This window comes from Bos mutus, chromosome 11 (genome assembly GCF_027580195.1).
Source record: "Bos mutus isolate GX-2022 chromosome 11, NWIPB_WYAK_1.1, whole genome shotgun sequence".
In the NCBI taxonomy this organism is placed as follows: domain Eukaryota; kingdom Metazoa; phylum Chordata; class Mammalia; order Artiodactyla; family Bovidae; genus Bos; species Bos mutus.
This window is the reverse complement of record NC_091627.1, coordinates 90,354,228-90,373,604: the sequence shown is the minus strand read 5'-3', so window position 1 is coordinate 90,373,604 and position 19,377 is coordinate 90,354,228. Positions and strand designations below refer to the sequence as shown.

At 37.3% G+C, this 19,377-nt stretch overlaps 1 protein-coding gene across 1 annotated transcript; it reads right to left on the bottom strand.

Annotated features, from left to right (window-relative positions):
* Positions 1–768: 768 nt before the first annotated feature.
* FAM98A (family with sequence similarity 98 member A) lies at positions 769–16,647 on the bottom strand. Its single transcript, XM_005892996.3, has 8 exons — positions 16,493–16,647; positions 13,077–13,225; positions 10,816–10,950; positions 7,127–7,311; positions 6,017–6,097; positions 5,365–5,481; positions 2,661–2,828; positions 769–2,570 (listed from the first exon to the last, which is right to left on the bottom strand). The coding sequence occupies exons 1-8, from the start codon at positions 16,543–16,545 to the stop codon at positions 1,905–1,907; spliced, it is 1,554 nt and encodes a 517-aa protein (XP_005893058.1). The 5' UTR covers positions 16,546–16,647; the 3' UTR covers positions 769–1,904.
* Between the last annotated feature and the right edge of the window lie 2,730 nt (positions 16,648–19,377).

Here is a 19,377-nt window from a genome sequence, read left to right as displayed (position 1 = left end):
CTAAACATATTTAACAGCATAAAGCAGAGACACTTAAAACTTTCAAGATACAACTTAAAATCTTTAATGATAAATAAAAGTATGTTAAATTATCTTCAAATCTGAACACTTTAGAATGGTAAATTCCAGTTGAAAAATCTAATAAACAGGTAAAATTAACAAAATGATCAAGGCTTTTTAAAATGGTTTAGGCAATCAAAAGAATGTGCTTAACAGCAAACAGAATATTTTTAATGGTAAGTTATGAGTTCTTTACTCTAAAAGGCCCAATAGGAAAAGGAAATACTATTTCTTCTTATAAATATATATTTTGAATTCACTTCATTCAAAATGTCTCTAAGAATGGAGAAACAAACAAAAAAGGCCCCTAAAACATCAGGGCCATTAAAGATCTTTGCCTGACAGACCGTGTAGCAACAGCGACACCTAGTGGTCAGGGATGAGTAGTGACGTTATCTAGCTATAAAGTGATAGTAAAAGGAAAACTCGGAAATGGCTCTTTTTCAACTTACTTAGGGTAAGGTTTTATCTTTTACCACAAACTATATGTTCCAAGGAAACACTTTAGAATCTTTGGGGAACAAAGGCCTTAGTTCATAAGCTTGAAGCAAGCGTCCAGAATCAGTTCAGTTCAGTTGCTCAGTCGTGTCCAATTCTTCGCGACTCCATCGACTGCAGCATGCCATGCTTCCTGTCCATCACCAACTCCTGGAGCTTGCTCAAACTCATCAGTTTAAAAAAAGTGTCTAAAATAAAACTCAAACCAAAGAGAGAACATACAGATACTTTATTGCTCACCTTTCACACAAAGCACACCTCCAGCCGTTTTCTTTCACAGCTTGACAATATTTACGTGTACAAAAACCCAGCAAGAAGCGTCATGTAGATTTCAGTAAAGGTGAGTGTCAAACATCAACTCAGCCAGGCTTTTGTTTTCTGCAGCAATAATAAAGGGCCTCCTGCTCTAAGCAAAAGTCTGTCCTCTTACTCGGTAGTGCATTTCTTTCATTACAAAAAGTCTCCTGCCCAAAGCAAACCAACTTGTATCTGCTGAGCCAGTGGTATTAACTCGTGCATAAAACAAATTTCAGTTTGCTGTTTCTTCTAGCAGATTTCAAGTAAAAATAAAGTTGAAAGAGGAACTTGTTTTGAATGGATGCAGGTCAGTTTGAATTGCTAAACTTAACTAAATGACTACAGGTACTATAGGTTCACAACTTAGTCTGCTTTTATAATCTTTATGGATTTTGGCCGTGTTCAAGGTTTTCAGAGTTGAGCATATGGTACAGTATTCTGTCAAAAGGATAAGGCTACTTAATGTGCTATCTGCAGAAGAGCTCATTTAATAGGAACTGACCTTAAAGTTCTATCATGAAGCTAATGTTGCATAACCTCTCTGAAGAAAAAGCCAATCAGGGCAGAACTGTGCTTGGAAAATAGGCATTAGAATACTTTAAGGAAAACACATATAAATGGATTGTTAATATGAGGAAGGTTTCCTAGTTGTAAATCTAAAAAAATCTAGAAGAATTCTCATTTTTCAAAACTGCATATTGAAAACATGAAAACTACTTGTTCAAGTAATTTCCTCAGAAAAATACACATGTTCTGACTGTGGAATTAGTCTACTGGTCAGTTAAAGGCAGTTTTAATTACCTTTTAAGAAATTCTTCATACAAAGGAGAGATATTGTATGTGTTTCTCAAATAAACGGCATTATGTAAGTCCATTAAAAAAAAACCAAAGGAACAGTATTGTATGAAGACCTACAAATGCTTATGCCAAGCAGGAATCTGCCTGTCACCGGTGGTCTCACATTAATTCAAAATCAATGCTGAATTCAGGATTCTGAAACTAAGTTTCTATTACTTGAGCTCTAGCAAAATGTAAGGTTCTATGTAGCCTCAACTAGTATAATGTCTTCCCTGTCCAAATCCAGAATGATTATACTGGTAACCTCCATGCTGGAAGTGCTGTTCAAATTGCCCCCCTTGATGATAATTCTGGCTCCCTCTTCCTCCCCAACCTCCTCCTTGGCCAGCGCGTCCGCCTCGGCCTCCACGACCCCCTCTCCCTCCACGACCCCCACCTCGATCGCCGTGATGCCCACCATCTTGGTATCTATTGTCCTGCTGATATCCACCACCCTGGTACCCACTTCCTGTGTATGTAGTTGTCTGGAAGCCACCATAACCACCGCCCTGATAGCCACCACTGTGGCCACCGTGATAGCCGCTGGGCTGGAAACCCGAATCTCGATAACCGCCATCTTGGTAGCCGCCCCCTCCCCCGCTCCCTCCGTCTGTCCAGCCTCCTTGGTGCTTATTTCCTCTTCCTCCCCCGCGGCCACCGTGGTCGTAGCCGCCGCGTCCACCTCTGCCTCCTGTTTGCTGTTCATGACCTCCTCGTCCTCCGTATGAGGAATGTTCATAGCCCCCTCTCCCGCCTCCTCGTCCTCCTGCTGGTTGCTGGGGGCCATCTTGCCTCTTCTGCCACGGTGGCATCTCTGGGGGTGGAGGTTCGATTTCATTGGGCCTACCTCCTCTGTCAGGAACTCTGCCCATCAACACCTATGGGATACGAAAGATATTTTAAATTTTAAATTACTTTATTTTAAAAACATAAATAAATGAGTTAGAAAGAAAAGGTAGTCTTGTCACCTTATTGATGGCACAGGCAGTCTTTTCTCTTATAGAGCCACTGCTCGTCCTTAAGATCTTTGACAAGTCTTGTCTTGCAGCCAAAAGGTGGGCAACAGAAATAGTACTTTTAGGAGATAAGACTGAGCGTTTTGGCTGGTAAACCTTCGCCAGTTTTTCTGTTTGACTCTGAAAGAAAGTGTTCAAAGACAAATGTTGGTTTTCAACGTGACACAGAAACTGATACTAAACAAGTTAAAGATTTTCGAAATGTTTGATGATAGTATTTACTAGGCTCCAAATGAGAGAAAAAGTTACATACTCACCACTGCTCCTATCTAGTGATGAACTATCTTAGAGTATAGCTGTCGGACCTGCTGATACAACAAGGAATGATAAAGGGGACAGAAGGGGTATGGAGATAAAGGGGCTTCCCTTTAAGACTGTGGAACAAAAAGGTTTCCCATGCCATTGGTCTCAAATGCCTTCACTTTATCTGTATCTTATATTTAAATAGATAAAATGAAGGCATTTCTATTATAAATAAGAAAAAGAGAGTCTACTTTATAACCATTTAGTAGAAGTACGTTTAATGTATTTGTAACATAAGATCACAAAAGATCAATGAACGAAGAATATAAAGAGCAAGTTTACACAAGATAAAATAAAGTTCCAATAAATACAAAACATGTTTTCCAGACAGATCAATAAATGCAAATTAAAGTAACCTAAATGCGGGGAAACGACAACAAATTCTTACCTATTAAATTTTGCGAGCAACAGCTACAGCTACAATACACAGGAAAATAGCACAAGAACAAAACGTAATTGCTCAGTCTGTTAGTGATGTGCAGGTACTCAAACATTGATGGTAAAAGTTTAAATTATATTATGTGAAAAGGTGTAAAAAAAGATGCTTACTATGATTATATATGTAAAGAAGATAATGCTAAAATGAAACAGCTATCGTGGTAAAGACAGTGGGATGACAAAGGACTTTCTTTTTTTAAATTTTCTTTAATAATTAAAAGGCTAAAGAGATTAGCTTGTCTGGGAAACGTTTCCTGAATGTCTTATGTTTCATTTCCTTGTGGTCACTATTGTACCTACAGTAAGGGCTCAATCAATCTTTAGGTGAATAGAAACAAGTTTGAGAAAATAGTTTCATATAAGCTTCAAATAAAACTGATTTTATAATGTATTTCAAAGTGAGATATAAATACACAAATTTCATTACATGAAACAAAAGTTCAAAGAGTAAACAGAAGCTCAGACATCCTGCATCAGAACCCCAGAAGTAGAGTCCGCTAATGGCAGTGTTAAGCCCAGAGCTGCAGTGTTAATACCTTGGGTCCATGCACATCCATCAATCACTGCATGCTTTTCTAGCTCAAAGTTGCAGGTTTTTGTTGTTGAAGTACAGTATTATGCCAAGAGTGAAATGATTGTTATCATCAAAGATATTTTAAGAAAGGACTGCTATCTCCTCAACAACAGGCCCCAAAAAGAACAATTTATTCCCTGTGTTACTACTGACTCACTGTGAGATCTCAGGCAAAACCTTCCATTCACTTGGGTCTCCACTTGTTTTTAGTTGCAAAATGAGGGGAGTTAAGACTGATCTCTAAGACCCTTTTCCAACACTAAGATATTGTAATTCAGTAAATATCTACCCCGTCAATTTAGCAGCTAAATAGGACTATACTATGGTTTAAAGATTTTAGGTGAAACTAACATTTATTGTATTAGGAAGATAATGGGAGAACTAAATAAAAACCTTTTCTCAGTCAATTAAAGTTCAGAAAAAATCTACTTTTAAAAATGAATCCACCATTAAGGGAACTTCTAACATTTTGGATCAATCTCCACATAAATTCAAGAATTAGTTCTATTTCAGGGTTCTAAGAAGGTCAGATTAACCAATTGTGCCAATTAATTACCACTTACTGATAAAATACTAGATAATTTAATAAATATCGGTTGGAATGACCAAGACCTTTACCTGGATTATCTTATTTAAGCTGTAAGAAAATGAAGTTTTACTGGATTCTCCAATTCTCTATAAATGGGTCACAATATCTGGTCTTCCAAAATCAGTATTTTAAATTTAATTAATTTATTTAATTAGCAAGTTAAACTGTTAGCTTAAAGTACAATAAACAAGTAATTTAAAATTTTATTATTTTTAGTAATTTTTAGCTACTCTACTTTTCTCTTATAAATGGATACTTCCAGTAGGGTTTACAACATATAGCTTTGCTGAAAAATATTAAAAAATTGAAAAATAAATGTTTTCACTATTGCTGAATGGCTCCTCAGTAATTCCCTAAAGAAAAACCCCTACGTGTATCTCCTACGTATTTCTCTTACAGTCTGCACTATGTCTAAGCTGTGTTGCTGCTGCTGCTAAGTCACTTCAGTCGTGTCCGACTCTGTGCGACCCCATAGACAGCAGCCCACCAGGCTCCTCTGTCCATGGGATTCTCCAGGCAAGAACACTGGAGTGGGTTGCCATTTCCTTCTCCAATGCATGAAAGTGAAGTCGCTCAGTCGTGTTCGACTCATAGCGACCCTATGGACTGCAGCCTACCAGGCTCCTCTGTCCATAGGATTTTCCAGGCAAGAGTACTGGAGTGGGGTGCCATTGCCTTCTCTAAGCTGTGTTAAGTATGTTTAAAGATCATGTCCAGAAATACTCTGCTCTTTTCAGTGATTTAATGTGTACCTTAGCTCTGTCAGACCAGCCAAAAGACTGGACGGTGACGTCCAAACGTTTTATTAGCAGCTTTCTCCGAACTTCATATTCATTGGCCACAGCTTGGTTAATTGCTTCTATCTTTTCCTGAAACAAAATTAAAAAGACCAGTTAGAATTTAAATCTGCTTGACCCCCTATTCCAAAAGGGGAGAAACTGCTTCATTCACAACTGAATGCCCAGCATCAGCACAAAACGATTTAGGTTATATACTAAACAGAATAATAAGTTATAATAAACTAATGAAATGACAGGCATAATAATGTCATCTCAAAATAGAACAAAGAATATGTAAGTACAAAATTCTCATTTAGTTTTCCTATAACACACTGTGTGGAGCTCAGCCCAGTGAAGCTTCTGGCTTGAAGGCAACCCATTTGGCAATTAGAAACATGCATCATACTGAACTTCAATTTAATCAGCTGTGTGAAATTTTTTACAAATTATGAAAGAAGTACTTCTAACGTTACATAAAATTATTTTGGATAAATCTTAAGACTTACAAAAATGATTCTAAGGATGTCCACCATATTAGAGAATATAACTTCAAAGCACAAACATAAATATCCTGAGATAGGTAGATGGCTCCTTACAAAGTTTACTCAGGATGCTCACTACTCACCCAGTGGGCCGGTCCCATTGGCTTCTTCAATAAAGGCTTTCCCACATGATTAGGTGGAACTTTTGCTAATGTTTCCTTTAACTGACACAAAAACATAAATGAATGAATAAACAAATCTAAAAGTAAAACACATCCTCCTCATCTTCCCAACTCCCATCATATCCTGCCATCAAAAGAAGATTCCTGACAGAGGCAAAGGTGGAGGATGTTTTGAAATGTACAAGACCCACACGATAAAGACACTCACTTGACCCACTCCTCAGGTGTCTATGAAAGTATGAGTCCTTCACTGCACCTGGAACAGTGCCTGACAACAGTGGGCACTCAATATGAATTTGCTGAATGAATGAATGAACACACAGAAAAATATGGACTATGGATACACTGCTGCTCCCCCGTAGAGTTCAGCCAAATTTGTGCATCATGGTGTCCATTTACCCCACAAGGCAAATACACCAATTCTTAAGAGTCCAGCAGATATGCATATAGAGAATAACTCTGCTATAATAATTATCATTCTCTTCTGTTCATTAATTTTTTAATTGAAATTGCTTGTTCCTAATCAATTATATAAAGACTCTTAACTGTTGAAAATATGTGGTATAAAAACAATTCTGACTTATTTTCATGTACTAGATTATATTAGCAGTTAACATAACTAATTTGTCAAATGAAACATGTAAGACTTAAAGTGACTGGATTAAAATCCCAAAACATTTACATTGTTTTCTGTCCAGTCAATGGGGAGAATGGTGGTAAAATTTAATGATAAAGACCTTAAAATTAATTGTATCGAAGTTCAATGATAAAATAAGTTTTAAATGGACTTAAGTCCTAATTTTCTTTACATTATTTCTAGTTTATTTCAGTTTATAAATCAAGGTGCAAAGGTTCCTTTTTGAAAAAGAAACATGCTAATATGTTTAAAAAAATAGTAAAATACCAATTTTTCTTGACGGTATCTAGGATTTAAAATGCAAAACTCATTTAGTAACAATCACTTAAAAATATGTACATTAGGTTCCCATTAAGAGAAATTAACTTGCTTCATTTCAAACAACTGTAGGACTATGCCTTTAATACACTACAATCTGGTACTAAAGGTCTTACTTTTTTTTCAATCCCGCTGAAGAATTGGAACATAGTTATATTGGCTGGAGGTTTGGACATTCCTAGAGCAATACATATGCCTTTCAACTCTTGAAAGACCTCACTACCGCCTCCTTCTTGAGCTTTTTTTGGAAGAGTATTCACACAGAGCATTCTGGCAGCTTCTAGTTCTGAGATGAGGTATGCTGAAGTAAACAAAATAAGATTTCAAAATGAGATACAGCTACAATTAATAGTCATAAGTCTGGAGTCACAACTCTATAGACCTAATGATATGTAATAAAGCTGCAAGAATGGATAAAAACAAGAAAGAAAAACCATTTTTTACCTGAAAATTATGTAACATATAAACTGGTTCTGTAATTCAGTATTTAACCAATATATGTTTAAAGCCTGATTTAAAAGCAAACAATTCTTTTTGGAAACCGAAAGATCAAGGTAGATCACATCTTAAAATCTGATTCTTGTATTTCACTATTAAGGAACCTCCAGAACATGGGTTGGCATCTGTTAACAAATTGGCAAAGATGGCAGGTGGCTAATTTTCAGCAAGTTAAAAAAGTTATATATATACATATATCTATATTTTACTTCTCACAACTGATACACACCAGTGATATAACTATCTTGCCCTCTTACCTTCCAACACTCAAGTAGTCTGTTTAAGACTGGAGTGAAAGAGTATTTTTAAGTAGTCAAAGCTTCACTTACAAGAGAAGGGGGAAGGTACTAAATTTACAAACACCTTTTTTATGCATGGTCTCCAGTAGCCTAATGTAACCTTCTGGAGGTCACACAATACCTTCTTTCATCTATATTCTTCTTAACATTCCCTTTCCTCCTACATTCCTCATTCTCACCCCCTCCCCTGGGGGAAAAGAAAAAACCCCAAACTTTCTAATCATTTCTGGGCGGAGTCCTTTCATATCAGTATCATTTCCTTGTTTGTTGACTTCAGCCAGGTATAATGAGGGCTGCAATCTGCTTCAGGTAAATCAGTTGAAGGTAAAAATATTCAATCTTATTCCTTATGTTTAATAATCATTTGGATCGTAGGATTTCAGGTTATGTGACAAAGTGAGAACCTTCTGACAATATTAGGAAGAGAGCTGGAAAAAGACATTTTCTGGGCTCTTAAGCCCTACAGTAAGTATAAAAGAATGATCAGCTTGAATATCTCATTTCCTACACCCAAGGTGTAATGTGAGAAGTACAGGGGTCATAATTTTAGCAGACCATTTCTGAAAAGCTGCCAAATCCTATTCTAGAATAAACAACTAAGTTTCTGGAAAGGTCATCCTAAATGGGTTTGATAGAATCTTAACATGTTCTGTATAGCAAACTGCATGAGTTAAAAGATCAAAACAGTAAAACCCCACTGCCATGAAAATAATCAACTGTTTTTGTAAATAAGGTTTTACTGCAACGTTGCCACACTCTAAAATTCATTTACATGTCATCTATGGCCACTTACATGCTGCAACAGTGGAGTTAAGTAGTTGCCAGAGACCTTATGGCCCACAAAGCAGAAAATATATACTATGTGGCCCTTTAAGAAAAAGTTTGCCAACCCTTGCTCTAGAAAATCATATATATTATTTAATAAATTGGTCTCTAAATTTGGGACAACATAGCTCAGGCATTCACAAAATTAGTTTACCAACACAATTATCATCAAAAAGCATTAACTGTAACTGGTGGGTTCATAATATCAGAAAAGGCACGAAAGATATAAAACACAACAAAAAAAGATTATCTCTACTGACAATCTAATTAGAAATAAAGAATATATGCATACAAAGATACCAGACTTATTATACCTAAGGGAAATATTAATATCCTGACAACCACAAAGGCCAATGAACAGCCACAACAGTTCTTAACCTGACACATGAGAGTTTTTCAGCCACTATAGACTATTAGAGAATACACTATTCTGTTTTACTAATAATTCTAACGAGGTTTAGGACACAATGTATTAAAAGATTCATTCAATAAGGTAGGGTGCTGCAAGAAGCAAGTAAAATTATAGCACTGAGATGTGACAACTGATACTTGGAAAGATGAGAAATATTTATACAGACTGAAAAGAGAATGAGTACATGTACATAAATGCGTACTAGCATGAGAGAGGATACAAACCGGGGAATATTCAGAAAGAGGAAAGAGCAGAAGCAAAGATAAAGAGAAGGAAGGGAGCAGTGTGTATGTATGTATGAAGAATTCCAAAAGCAGAGTAAGCTTTAGTTGATTTAGTCATTTAGTTGAGGAGCAAACAGTTGTATATTCTTGAAGAGCTTTTGAGGTAACAGCACATTAAAATATAATGATGACCCTGAGTCCAAAATAATAATGTTCAGAACAGTCTGCTTAAGAAACAGGAAAGAGTTAAAGGCATTTTTATAAAACATTTATATTCCAAGTGGTTTTTTATAAGTATCAGGAACAGAAAGACCGAACTCTGAGCTCTCTGGAAGAATTAGCTAATTCAGGGTCCTTACTGAGCTTTCCACACAGCTGTTGTCTTCCTATGTAAGATAACATATTCTAAGTGCCAAATATCAGGTATTGGTAAGGATAAGCAGTGCTACAAAGGAAGATTCAGTGAGTATACTGTGGCTGAGCCAGTTATTGAAATTATACAATTTGAAGGATAATGAATGCATGTATAAGAACTACATGCCAGCAATATCAGTATCTGAAGCAATATCTAACAATATGCACCCATCCACCACCCCTATACCCACCTAGTAACAATCATTTGACAAAGGGGACGTTAAAGTGATTTTAGAATACCTTAGTTCCTAAATATAATGGCTATGAACATACGCTTTTTAAAAAACTAAACATTCAAAATTGGAGTTGAATCATTTTTCAGAAGCCAAAGTTAAGTTGTAAAGACAAACATTTGAAAGATGCTCTGAACTGTGTTTGTCATAATAAGAACTATAATATTCACTTAACCAAAGCTTAATCTAAATGTGTCTCAGAATGCTACAAAAATTCTGAGTTTAAGATGACTGGTGGTTATTTATTGGAGAGTTTACATAAGGCAATAAACTTTGTGAGTCTACTTACTGTTTCTCAGGGTGAAAAGAAAAATAGTAGTTAGTATATTAAAAAAAATAACATAGAAGGAAATAACTTTTCATAAAAATTTACTTCCCAACTGATCAGTAAGTACAGGAACAATCCAAATAGTATTCTAGAAATGCTTACATTGTAATTTGACATCTTTACAAACAAAATCAAAATCCACAAATAATTACCCAGCCACAAAGAAATAACAACACAAAATACTTTAAATAATTACATTTTCCATTTACTGTGCCTAGAATGGTTACTGTCCACAAATTAAAAAAAAAAAAAATCTTCATTATTTCCATAGTATCTTCCTAGTTGATTTTAGTGTGCTTCTGGTCTAGAACACTGATGTTTGGATGATGCCACACCTGGATAACCCTCTAGCACTACTTTTGGTCATGTTAGGTGAAGAACAGCAGGCTGAGCACCACACTGCACTTAAACTGTAAGAGTAGCGATTACAAAAGGACACTGCTACCAGTGCATGAACCCACCATTAGCTTCTTGGTTAGAAATTTTAAACAAAGTTTTCTTTCAACTGTTTTATTAGTCATGGAAAACATAAACAGAAAATAATAGCTACATTCTAGTAGCCATGAACTTACTGAGCAAAAGGAGGCAGTTCTTCTGAATGAGAAGGCGCTTGGTCACATCCCCAGATGTCAGTGAAAGATATGGACAGTTCATCTCCCCTAGGAGCCCACTCACCTCAAGCTGGAATTCTTCAGCTTCACTTGGGCCTTTTAAGAATGAAAATAATCTTATTTAACAAAAATTACTGTTTTCCCCATTGGCATAGTAATTATCTATAAATTGAAAATTTTAATAGTATTTTCCTAACAAAAGTTCCTTTCTATTCTAATCCATCCTTTCTCACACAACTGCCTATTTGCTTTCTTAAACAGTTTTCATCAGGTTACTACCTTTAATGGATTCCTAAGTTCCACCTCATCCAATCTAATTTTTTCTGTTTGCCTTTAAAGATTCTTCATAGCCTCTCTGCTTGCCCTTTCTGGTATATTGGTAGGAGTAATTCCTATTACTTGTATATAGTAGTTAACTACAACCTCCAGAAATTTTCCTTCTAGCTGTGCCAGGCTGGTCTCCTCACCATCCTGGAAATGGTCAGTCTCATTTCTACCTACATGTCCTAACTTAAGTGACTCCCTGTGATTGATAGGCCCTCTATCCTCTCCTCCTCAATTAAATCCCACATATCCATCAAAATCCAACGGTCTTGCTCCTTGATGAAACCTTCCCCAAAGCCTGCTGCACTCACCGAGTTTCTTTCCCTGTGAACCACAAAGTGAACCATTTAACTACTGTTCCAATCTCCATTTGTTTCCGTTGTGTCTAAAATTCCCATTTGAAGACGGTGAACATGAATTGGATTTCTGTATTCTCATAACATGTCAGATATAGCATTTACTTGGTGAACCAAGAAAAAGCAATGCTCTTCTTCCTTACTGTTTTGATAGTACTCTATCCAGTATTGCAAAGGGGTAAAATTTAACTATATACACTTTGAGAGAGTCACTTGATTTGACTCCATTTTCTTACCTATAAAATGGGAAGAATGCACTACCAGTGTTTTGCAAGCTGTGTTCTGTGAATTCTAGAGTTTCAAAGAACTCTGTTAGAGGCAGCTGGAGAAGAGAGATCTCAAAGCACTCCCTCTCAACTTCAACTAAAACACTATAATTTACCTGTTTTGTATTGACTTCTGTATGTTTTCATCTGAACAGGGCTCCTGGTTATAAACAGTTACCATCTAGTATTAAGTGTTTTCAAAGGCACCCAGTCTCTGAAATGTCAGGGAAACAGGCAATGTAAAGAACACTGGCTCCCAAACCTGACTGCTGGGGGCTGCAGCCTGCCTGCATCCCTTACTGGTTGTGTGACCTCAGGCAAGGGACTTAACCTTTGTGCTTCCTTGTTTGATCTATAACAGGAGGAATAAAAGCAGCCTGGTAGGGTTGCCCTGGGGCTTAAAAGAGTTAACACTTGTAAAGTGCTTAGAATATGGCTAGTGCTCAGTAAGTGTAAGCTGTTGCTACTACTTTTACACTACACTCTCCTTAACAATTACAGTTGAATGCAACTAACTATACACGTTAAATATACTAAATACATAAGAGTAAAGCTCTTCGAAATGGGATTCTGTAGGAGGGGATTATGTGTATAGTTTTCCACAAGGGTGGAGTAGCAAGTGAGCATTTTTCTTTGTTTCCTATTATGGGTTTACCTATGATAGGAGGGAACCAGGTTGTGGAGGGTCAGGTCCCAAGCTTTTGATTCTTTCACAGCATCAAAATTAGTGCTAAAGCAGTAACAAAATTGGCAAATATCAAACAGCTCTCCACACCATAAATCTGATGATGATGGATCTGATTGTGATGCACCTACTGATACATTCCTATGACACAGAAAGTTCCTTAATAAAGTGTTTTTTTCTCCTCATGTATAACAGAATTATAATGTATTTACATGTTATATATACTTCTGGAATTTGGTAGTCCTCAGAGAAAAATACCCCAATTTCTAGTTTTGGCCACCAATTTAAGATCTTATAATTTTTACAAAGAATGAAAAGTTCTTATATACTCTGTCTCCATTTTTTTTGTATCTCAGTAAAAGGGTCTTTTCAATTTCCACAAACAGCTGTATGACTACATTCTGGTTTTCAACTCAGAATCACCTTATCTATAAAAACAATGGAGGGGGGAAAAAAGCATTCTGTTTCCTTATGAATTTTTTTTTTTACATTTATAAAGAATTTGAAATTTCAGCTGTAATACTGATAATGTTCACTCAAAATACAAACTTCATTTTTATATTTGCACCTAAAACTGAAATGTTTACTTACTGTTAGTTGCTTGCACATTTTCCTCTAGTTTACAGAGCACTCTTAATTCAGACACCAACCAAGCACAGAGTTTGGTAAACTCAGGGGAACTGGCTCCAGCAGTGACGGCCTGAGACAGAGCTCCATCTTCTAACAATGGACCCTTGTAACTGGTGAGTAAGAAATTACACTTCAGAAGAACAAAAACCACATCTAATATGTTACAAATGTAATATATTCACATTTTATTTAATTAAGCAATGATTTAATAAAGCTACAATGACCAATCTCTAAACTTGCATATATAAATAAACCATTAAAAAAACAAGCTAATCCCTTCAAAATATGTGAATACTGAATAGACTCACATATACTAGTAAATTATGTCAACCTCTGTACATTTACTCACTGTACAAAAGTTTGCTTTCTCACTTTAATTGAATTAGCATTAAAACTAGATTATAAGTGATAAATTATACTATAGTTTGGGCTTCCCTGGTGCTCAGTGGTAAAGAATCCACTTGCAGTGCAGAAGACACGGGTTTGATCCCTGGGTTGGAAAGATCCCCTGGAGAAGGGCATGGCAAGCTACTCCACTATTCTTGCCTGGAGAAACCCACGGACAGAGGGGCCTGGTGGGCTAAAGTCCATAAGGCTGCAAAGAATCCGACACGATTGAAGCAATTGAACAGGCACACGTGCATGCTATAGTTTACTATTTGAGAAATTAAACTTAGCTTATCTTTTCTAGAAGATATTCCAGAAATTAATTAGAGGTTTTAATGACTGTCTTTAAAAGCAAAAACTTGCCAATTATTATCTCCTTCTATATTTAATGATAGTTAAAATTAGTAAGACGTACTAGTAGCAGAGAAATGCCAAGATTAATTTAATAATTGCTGGCAAGTTGATGTTTGGGTGAACTGGTGCAAATGAATCCCAATCCTTTGTAAGGGATTCAAATATAATTTTAAAAAATTATTAAATGTTTAAATATTCATAAAAGACAATAGTAACAACGAACCTCAATCTAGAAAATAGCTAGAATTAAGTATTTTGTCATTCTCAAAGTCATTTTAAAATATACATTTTTAGAAGGTTATTTTATCTTTTAAATGTAATATTGATAAATACTTATTAAATATGTTCAAGGTAATTCGATATTTAGAGGTACAGAAATGCCAGAGAAATAACATTCAGTTCTTTTTAAAATATAACTATATGCTTACATATTTAATGGGACAAAAGAAACCTTACACAAAAAAATGAGGTTATATATAGTACAGTTTGGCATCTAGATTTAAAATCAAATTATTAATAGACAGTGAAATAAAAAAAACTGGGCCTAGAAACTTCTCTTCCTGTTACACATTTAAACTTTATTAATTTTTCCCTGCAAGTAATTACTGAATTCCTACTGTGTACCAGGCTAAAAATAAATGATTGTCATTTATTTCTAATTGTTGTTGTTTTTCACTCACTCAGTCATGTCCAACTTTTTGTGACCCATGGAGTACAGCACACCAGGCTTCCCTGTCCTTCACTATCTCCCAGTGTTTGCTCAAACTCATGTCCATGGATGCCATCCAACCATCTCATCCTCCATCACTTACTTCCCCTGCCCTCAATCTTTCACAGCAAATCCTTGAAAAGTACATGTCATTTAATTGAGGCTAAATTTTAATGGCTGAATGCCGCCAAACTAGGCAGTTATATGTTAAAATTTATAGTCAAATTTTCAGAGTATCCCACGGTTTACATTACAACCCATCTCCATGATTTATTTAACTAGAGTTATTATAGTGACAATGACTTTTATACTACCCAAGAGAAGAAAAACATAGTTAACAGAGAATAAAAGAACAATAATGGGAAGAAGAGGCATCGCTTAATTGTTAAGGGACCTCTATCCATGCAGAGTGACTATATTTAAATAAGGTTCACCTCCATCCTCTCTCCTCCTTAAGTGTTCTTCCAGGAAGCTTAGGACTTTGTTTGCTTTTCCAGTTTTCCTTCCCCACTTCCTCTCCTTTTTCTGGTTCTCCTCAGTTCTCTCCACAGCGTTATTTTCACAGTGTGAACTTCTCTTCTACCTCACTCTCTACCCTTAAGTGCTCAGACCAACACTGTCAACAGAAGTGTTCCTCAAAAATGTTTACTGAATGGTTTCATGTCTTACATCTAGCAGTTTAAAGTTTGAGAGATCCACCAAAAAGACACCATTTCACCGAGTGTGACTTTTCCATAGGCTCTCATCAAAGAAATAAGCCACCTAAAGCCTAGAATATTCATGAAAATTCAGAGCAAGTTCCGGGGAAAAGTACAATGACAATTCACGTCGACAAAAAAAAAAGATGATAAGCACTACCATTTCCTTTCCTAAAAATCCGTGCCAGGACAAGTTACTTAAACAGGCAGATGCTGGAAAACCTCATGGTATCCATTCCTAAATAAGAAAGGTTTTCCACAGCAAGGTAAAACCTAGGGGAAGGTTTTGGTAACGTTACTTTATAAATATAGTTACCTAAATCTGTTTTTCTTTTCTTTCTTTCCTTTTTTTTGGGGGGGATACCATATCTTTAAGCAAATATTTAATCATACAGTTTGTTTCTGGAACCACATTTAGCCCAAGAAATTCTAAGTTCTCAAGTTTTAATTGAGCACCCTGAACTGGGTGACCCAGTGAGATAAGAAGCCCTATTTCCAGCTTCTAGATACTAATGAATTACGGTTCGGTAACCGTCATGGGGAGAGACAAAATGCACAACAAATACAGAGACTTGGTGGGTGAAGATGCCCCGAAGGGAAAGGGCTAATGGGGCTCAATGAAGCAGGGTCAGAATCAAGGGAAACTCCCCATGATTCCCAAGAAGGTGGCGACAGGTTAAGTGCACAAGTGAGCTGGCAGGAGGAACGGACACAGCGCACAGACTTGTGGCTGAGGGAAGCCTGGGTGCATGCAGACATGACTGGGCAAAGGAGATTTTTTTTTTTTTTGAGAGAACTGGGGTGGTGTAGGACTAGGGGCTCAAAACAGGAGCAGAAAGTTTGGAGGACAAATAGGAAAACAGAAGATCAACTTTGGCAACCTCCAGAGTGAGGGGGTAGGGCAGGAGGATAGGGAGCAAGGAAAGGAGCTCAGGGAGGGTGGTGGCGAGAGCCAGAACCCAGACAATGACACGCATGACTGACAAACGCTGCGGGTAACTCGGCTGCAGGGCGCACAGGGCAGGCCTAGGGGCGTCGTAGCTGGAGGACCCCGACCCGACAGGGCAGGCAGTGGACGTAGCATTGGGGTCCCGGAGCTACAAGGAGGCGACAGCCAGGAGCCACGGGATGCGGCGCGGAGAGGCAGGTGTCTCTGACTGAGGCGGAGAAGGAGTTCCTGGGAGGTCTGTAATGTGGGGTTTGGGAGACCGGTGCACTGGCAGTCTTACCCGAGATCTTCCAACGACTCCAAGATGTCAGTCTCCATGAGGTCACACTCCATGCTACTGTGGTATTCAAATTTCCGAGTCGTCAGGCTCCCCTCTTCGCCGGCAACGCGTACACTCGCGCATGCGCTGCTTCTCCGGAACTTCCAAGTCAACAGCTGGCGCCTCAGCCGCTGCACTGCGCATGCCTGGAGCGTGCGCAAGAAACTTGGTTCCGCCTGTCGCCCTGCCCCGGCAGGCTAAAGGATGGCCAGGCGACACCTTTTGCACATGCGTATTGCTGAATAGTGAAGCCAGCGGCCCCAAGAAGGGCAGGAAGTCTGGCTGCGTGGCAGCTGGGCGTGGGGACTTAGGCGAGGCGGGGAGCACGCTAACTTTTTCTAATTGGTGTACGCATGTGCGAGTCATGGGGCGAGGCAGGTGGGGGAGGATCGTCGGGGGTGGGGGTCCCAAAATTTGGGTGAGTGCTGGCTGAGAATGAGTCTCTGGGTCTCAAAGAGTCACCAGAGTGGATGTCTGCAGCCAGCTGGCATTTTGTAGCTTTAGCTGTGGGTCATCGTGCGCTCCGAGAGAGTTCCTTAGCTTAGGGGTAGACGGGCCAAGTGCCGAGAGAATGGAAGAAGACTGGATTTCCTTGTGGCTGCAGTAGTTGTATTTCAGCGTTACGGAGGGGTCGACTTTCCCTTGACACGGATTAAGAAAATTGTTTCATTGCCTCCCTTTGCATTCTTGACTTCTTAAGCCCTTCCCAGACACTAAGCATCTTCTTTTAAAGCGGGGAGGGAGGTAAAAGGAGGTCTTCATTCCATATCAATCTCAAGTAGACTAATATATCTTTAAATCCACGCAGTTTTAAAAGTAAACACATTTTTTGTTGTACTATTATTGACTTGGCAGAATGTGACACGGTTCACAGTTGGTTGTTTCTTGGCATGTACTGGTTGGGTATGTGCTTAGAAATTATTGAAAAACATGAGAAAAATTGTATTCAAAGTGATGATGTATTTGGAAAATTATATTTAACTATAAATTGGCATTCACACTGGTACTAGTAGATTTAATTTTGCAATTCTTAAACGTTTTCGTGTCTGATGGATAAATGCTTCCCACCCTTAACAGTAATTTTTAAAATTCTTTATTTTGCACCATCTGGAGTGGAGGGAAGGAATTAACATTTATTATGTACCCACTGTGTTCTTGACGTAGTATTAATGCAAGCACAGTAAGTCTATATGAGTATTACTCCCATTTTACAGATGAGGATACTAAGGGCTAGGTGAACTTAATGGTCTGTCAAAAATGGTACCACCAATAAGGAACTGGCTTTTGAAATGGAGTTATCTCTAAATCCATAGTTCTTACCTGAGTAGTCCAATAAGGATTTACAAGCAGGATATGAAAGGAGGAATATCTAGCTAGTTGAATAAACAGATTATGTATGATTGTGTATCTTATATGTAATTACCTTAACAATAAAAATGGAATGATTATTCTCATTGGGTTGTTGAAGGTGCTAAAAAAAAAAAGTAATTCTCAGTGCAAAATCAGTTTAAGGGGAAAAAGGTTTCATTCTTGACTCACTTTTCTTCTTTTTATAATTATTATTTTATTTATTTGTTTGTTTGGCTGTAGCCTTCATTGCCATGTGGGCTTGTTTCTCTAGTTTCGGTTATCAGGGGCTACTCTTTAGTAGAGGTATGTGGGCTTCTCATTGCTGTGGCTTCTCGAAGATCACAGGCTCTAGGGTATGCGGGCTCCAGTAGTTGTAGCTCCTGGGCCCCTCAGGGCTTCAGTAGTTGTAGCTCCCAGCACAGGCTCAGTAGTTGTGGTGTAGGGGCTTAGTTGCTTTGCAGCATATGAAGACTTCCTGGATCAGGGATTGAGCCTGTGTCTCCTGCATCGGCAGGCATATTCTTTACCACTGAGCCACCAGGGAAGCCCTTGACTGACTTTTCAGTGTAAGTTGTAACAAATACTATTAGTGAGTGAACAAGTGATGACTCCTCTACATATATTATTTCTCTCTATCTAATGCAAACTGTTAGAGTAAATGAAGGGTAGCCAACATTAAGTTTTTTTTTTTTAATATTACATAAAATAAATCTATAAGGGACTTTACTGCAATACTTTTAAGGGTAAATATTGCTGTAATTTTGGTAGGATCTAACAGGACTCTTTTGCATTTTATTTTGAAAATTTTATATTTGTATTGTAACCTGGATATCTAAGGATGTCATTTGAGCTGAATTACATGAAAAAACTGATCTGGGAGGAGGGAACCCTGGTTTTTGCCTCAGTTCAATTTAAGAGTTTTCTTTAGATTTTTCTAAAGTCCATCAGATTATCTTTAAGAGATAAGTTTTCTGTTTAGAAGGTGTTCAACTAGAAATGATGAATAATCGTAGTTTGAAGTCCAAACTTTCCAACTATCCTTGTAAAGAGTAAATATATTCTATACTTGTGGGGAAAAAAATGTAACAGGGAAAATGGAAATGAAAATTGAATTTAGTTTTCAGAGGAACATCTTTTTATGTCACTACCTTAAAGATGATTATAGGTGAAGTTCTGACTTATGTAGTAGTTAAATTATTTGTGGCTGAGATTTGTAAGAGTTACTTTTAAAATCCATACAAGGGTAGTTTTTATAATGACAAATAAATTGCTACTAATTAGAATATAAGATTTGTCATAGAATAGTTTCTCAAAGCTGGTTAAACAGGCACCTAAAATTAAAATTGTTTCCCCTCAGTTAAAAGAAGTTGAAAAATTACAGCATTTTCCATTTTTGATGAATTTGCCCTTAGAATGACTCTCCAACAGGAGAAAATAAGAAAAACCCTAGATTTGCTTATGTTGCTCATGAAATTAAAGTTTGTATATGGTATTTA

Coding starts and splice junctions, on each gene's coding strand:
- FAM98A (XM_005892996.3), bottom strand. CDS start 16,545: ATGGAGTGTGACCTCATGGAGACTGACATCTTGGAGTCGTTGGAAGAT. Junction 6,098..7,126: donor TCAGCGGGATTGAAAAAAAA/GTAAGACCTTTA, acceptor TTTTTGTGTCAG/TTAAAGGAAACATTAGCAAA. Junction 5,482..6,016: donor CAATGGGACCGGCCCACTGG/GTGAGTAGTGAG, acceptor ATTTTGTTTCAG/GAAAAGATAGAAGCAATTAA.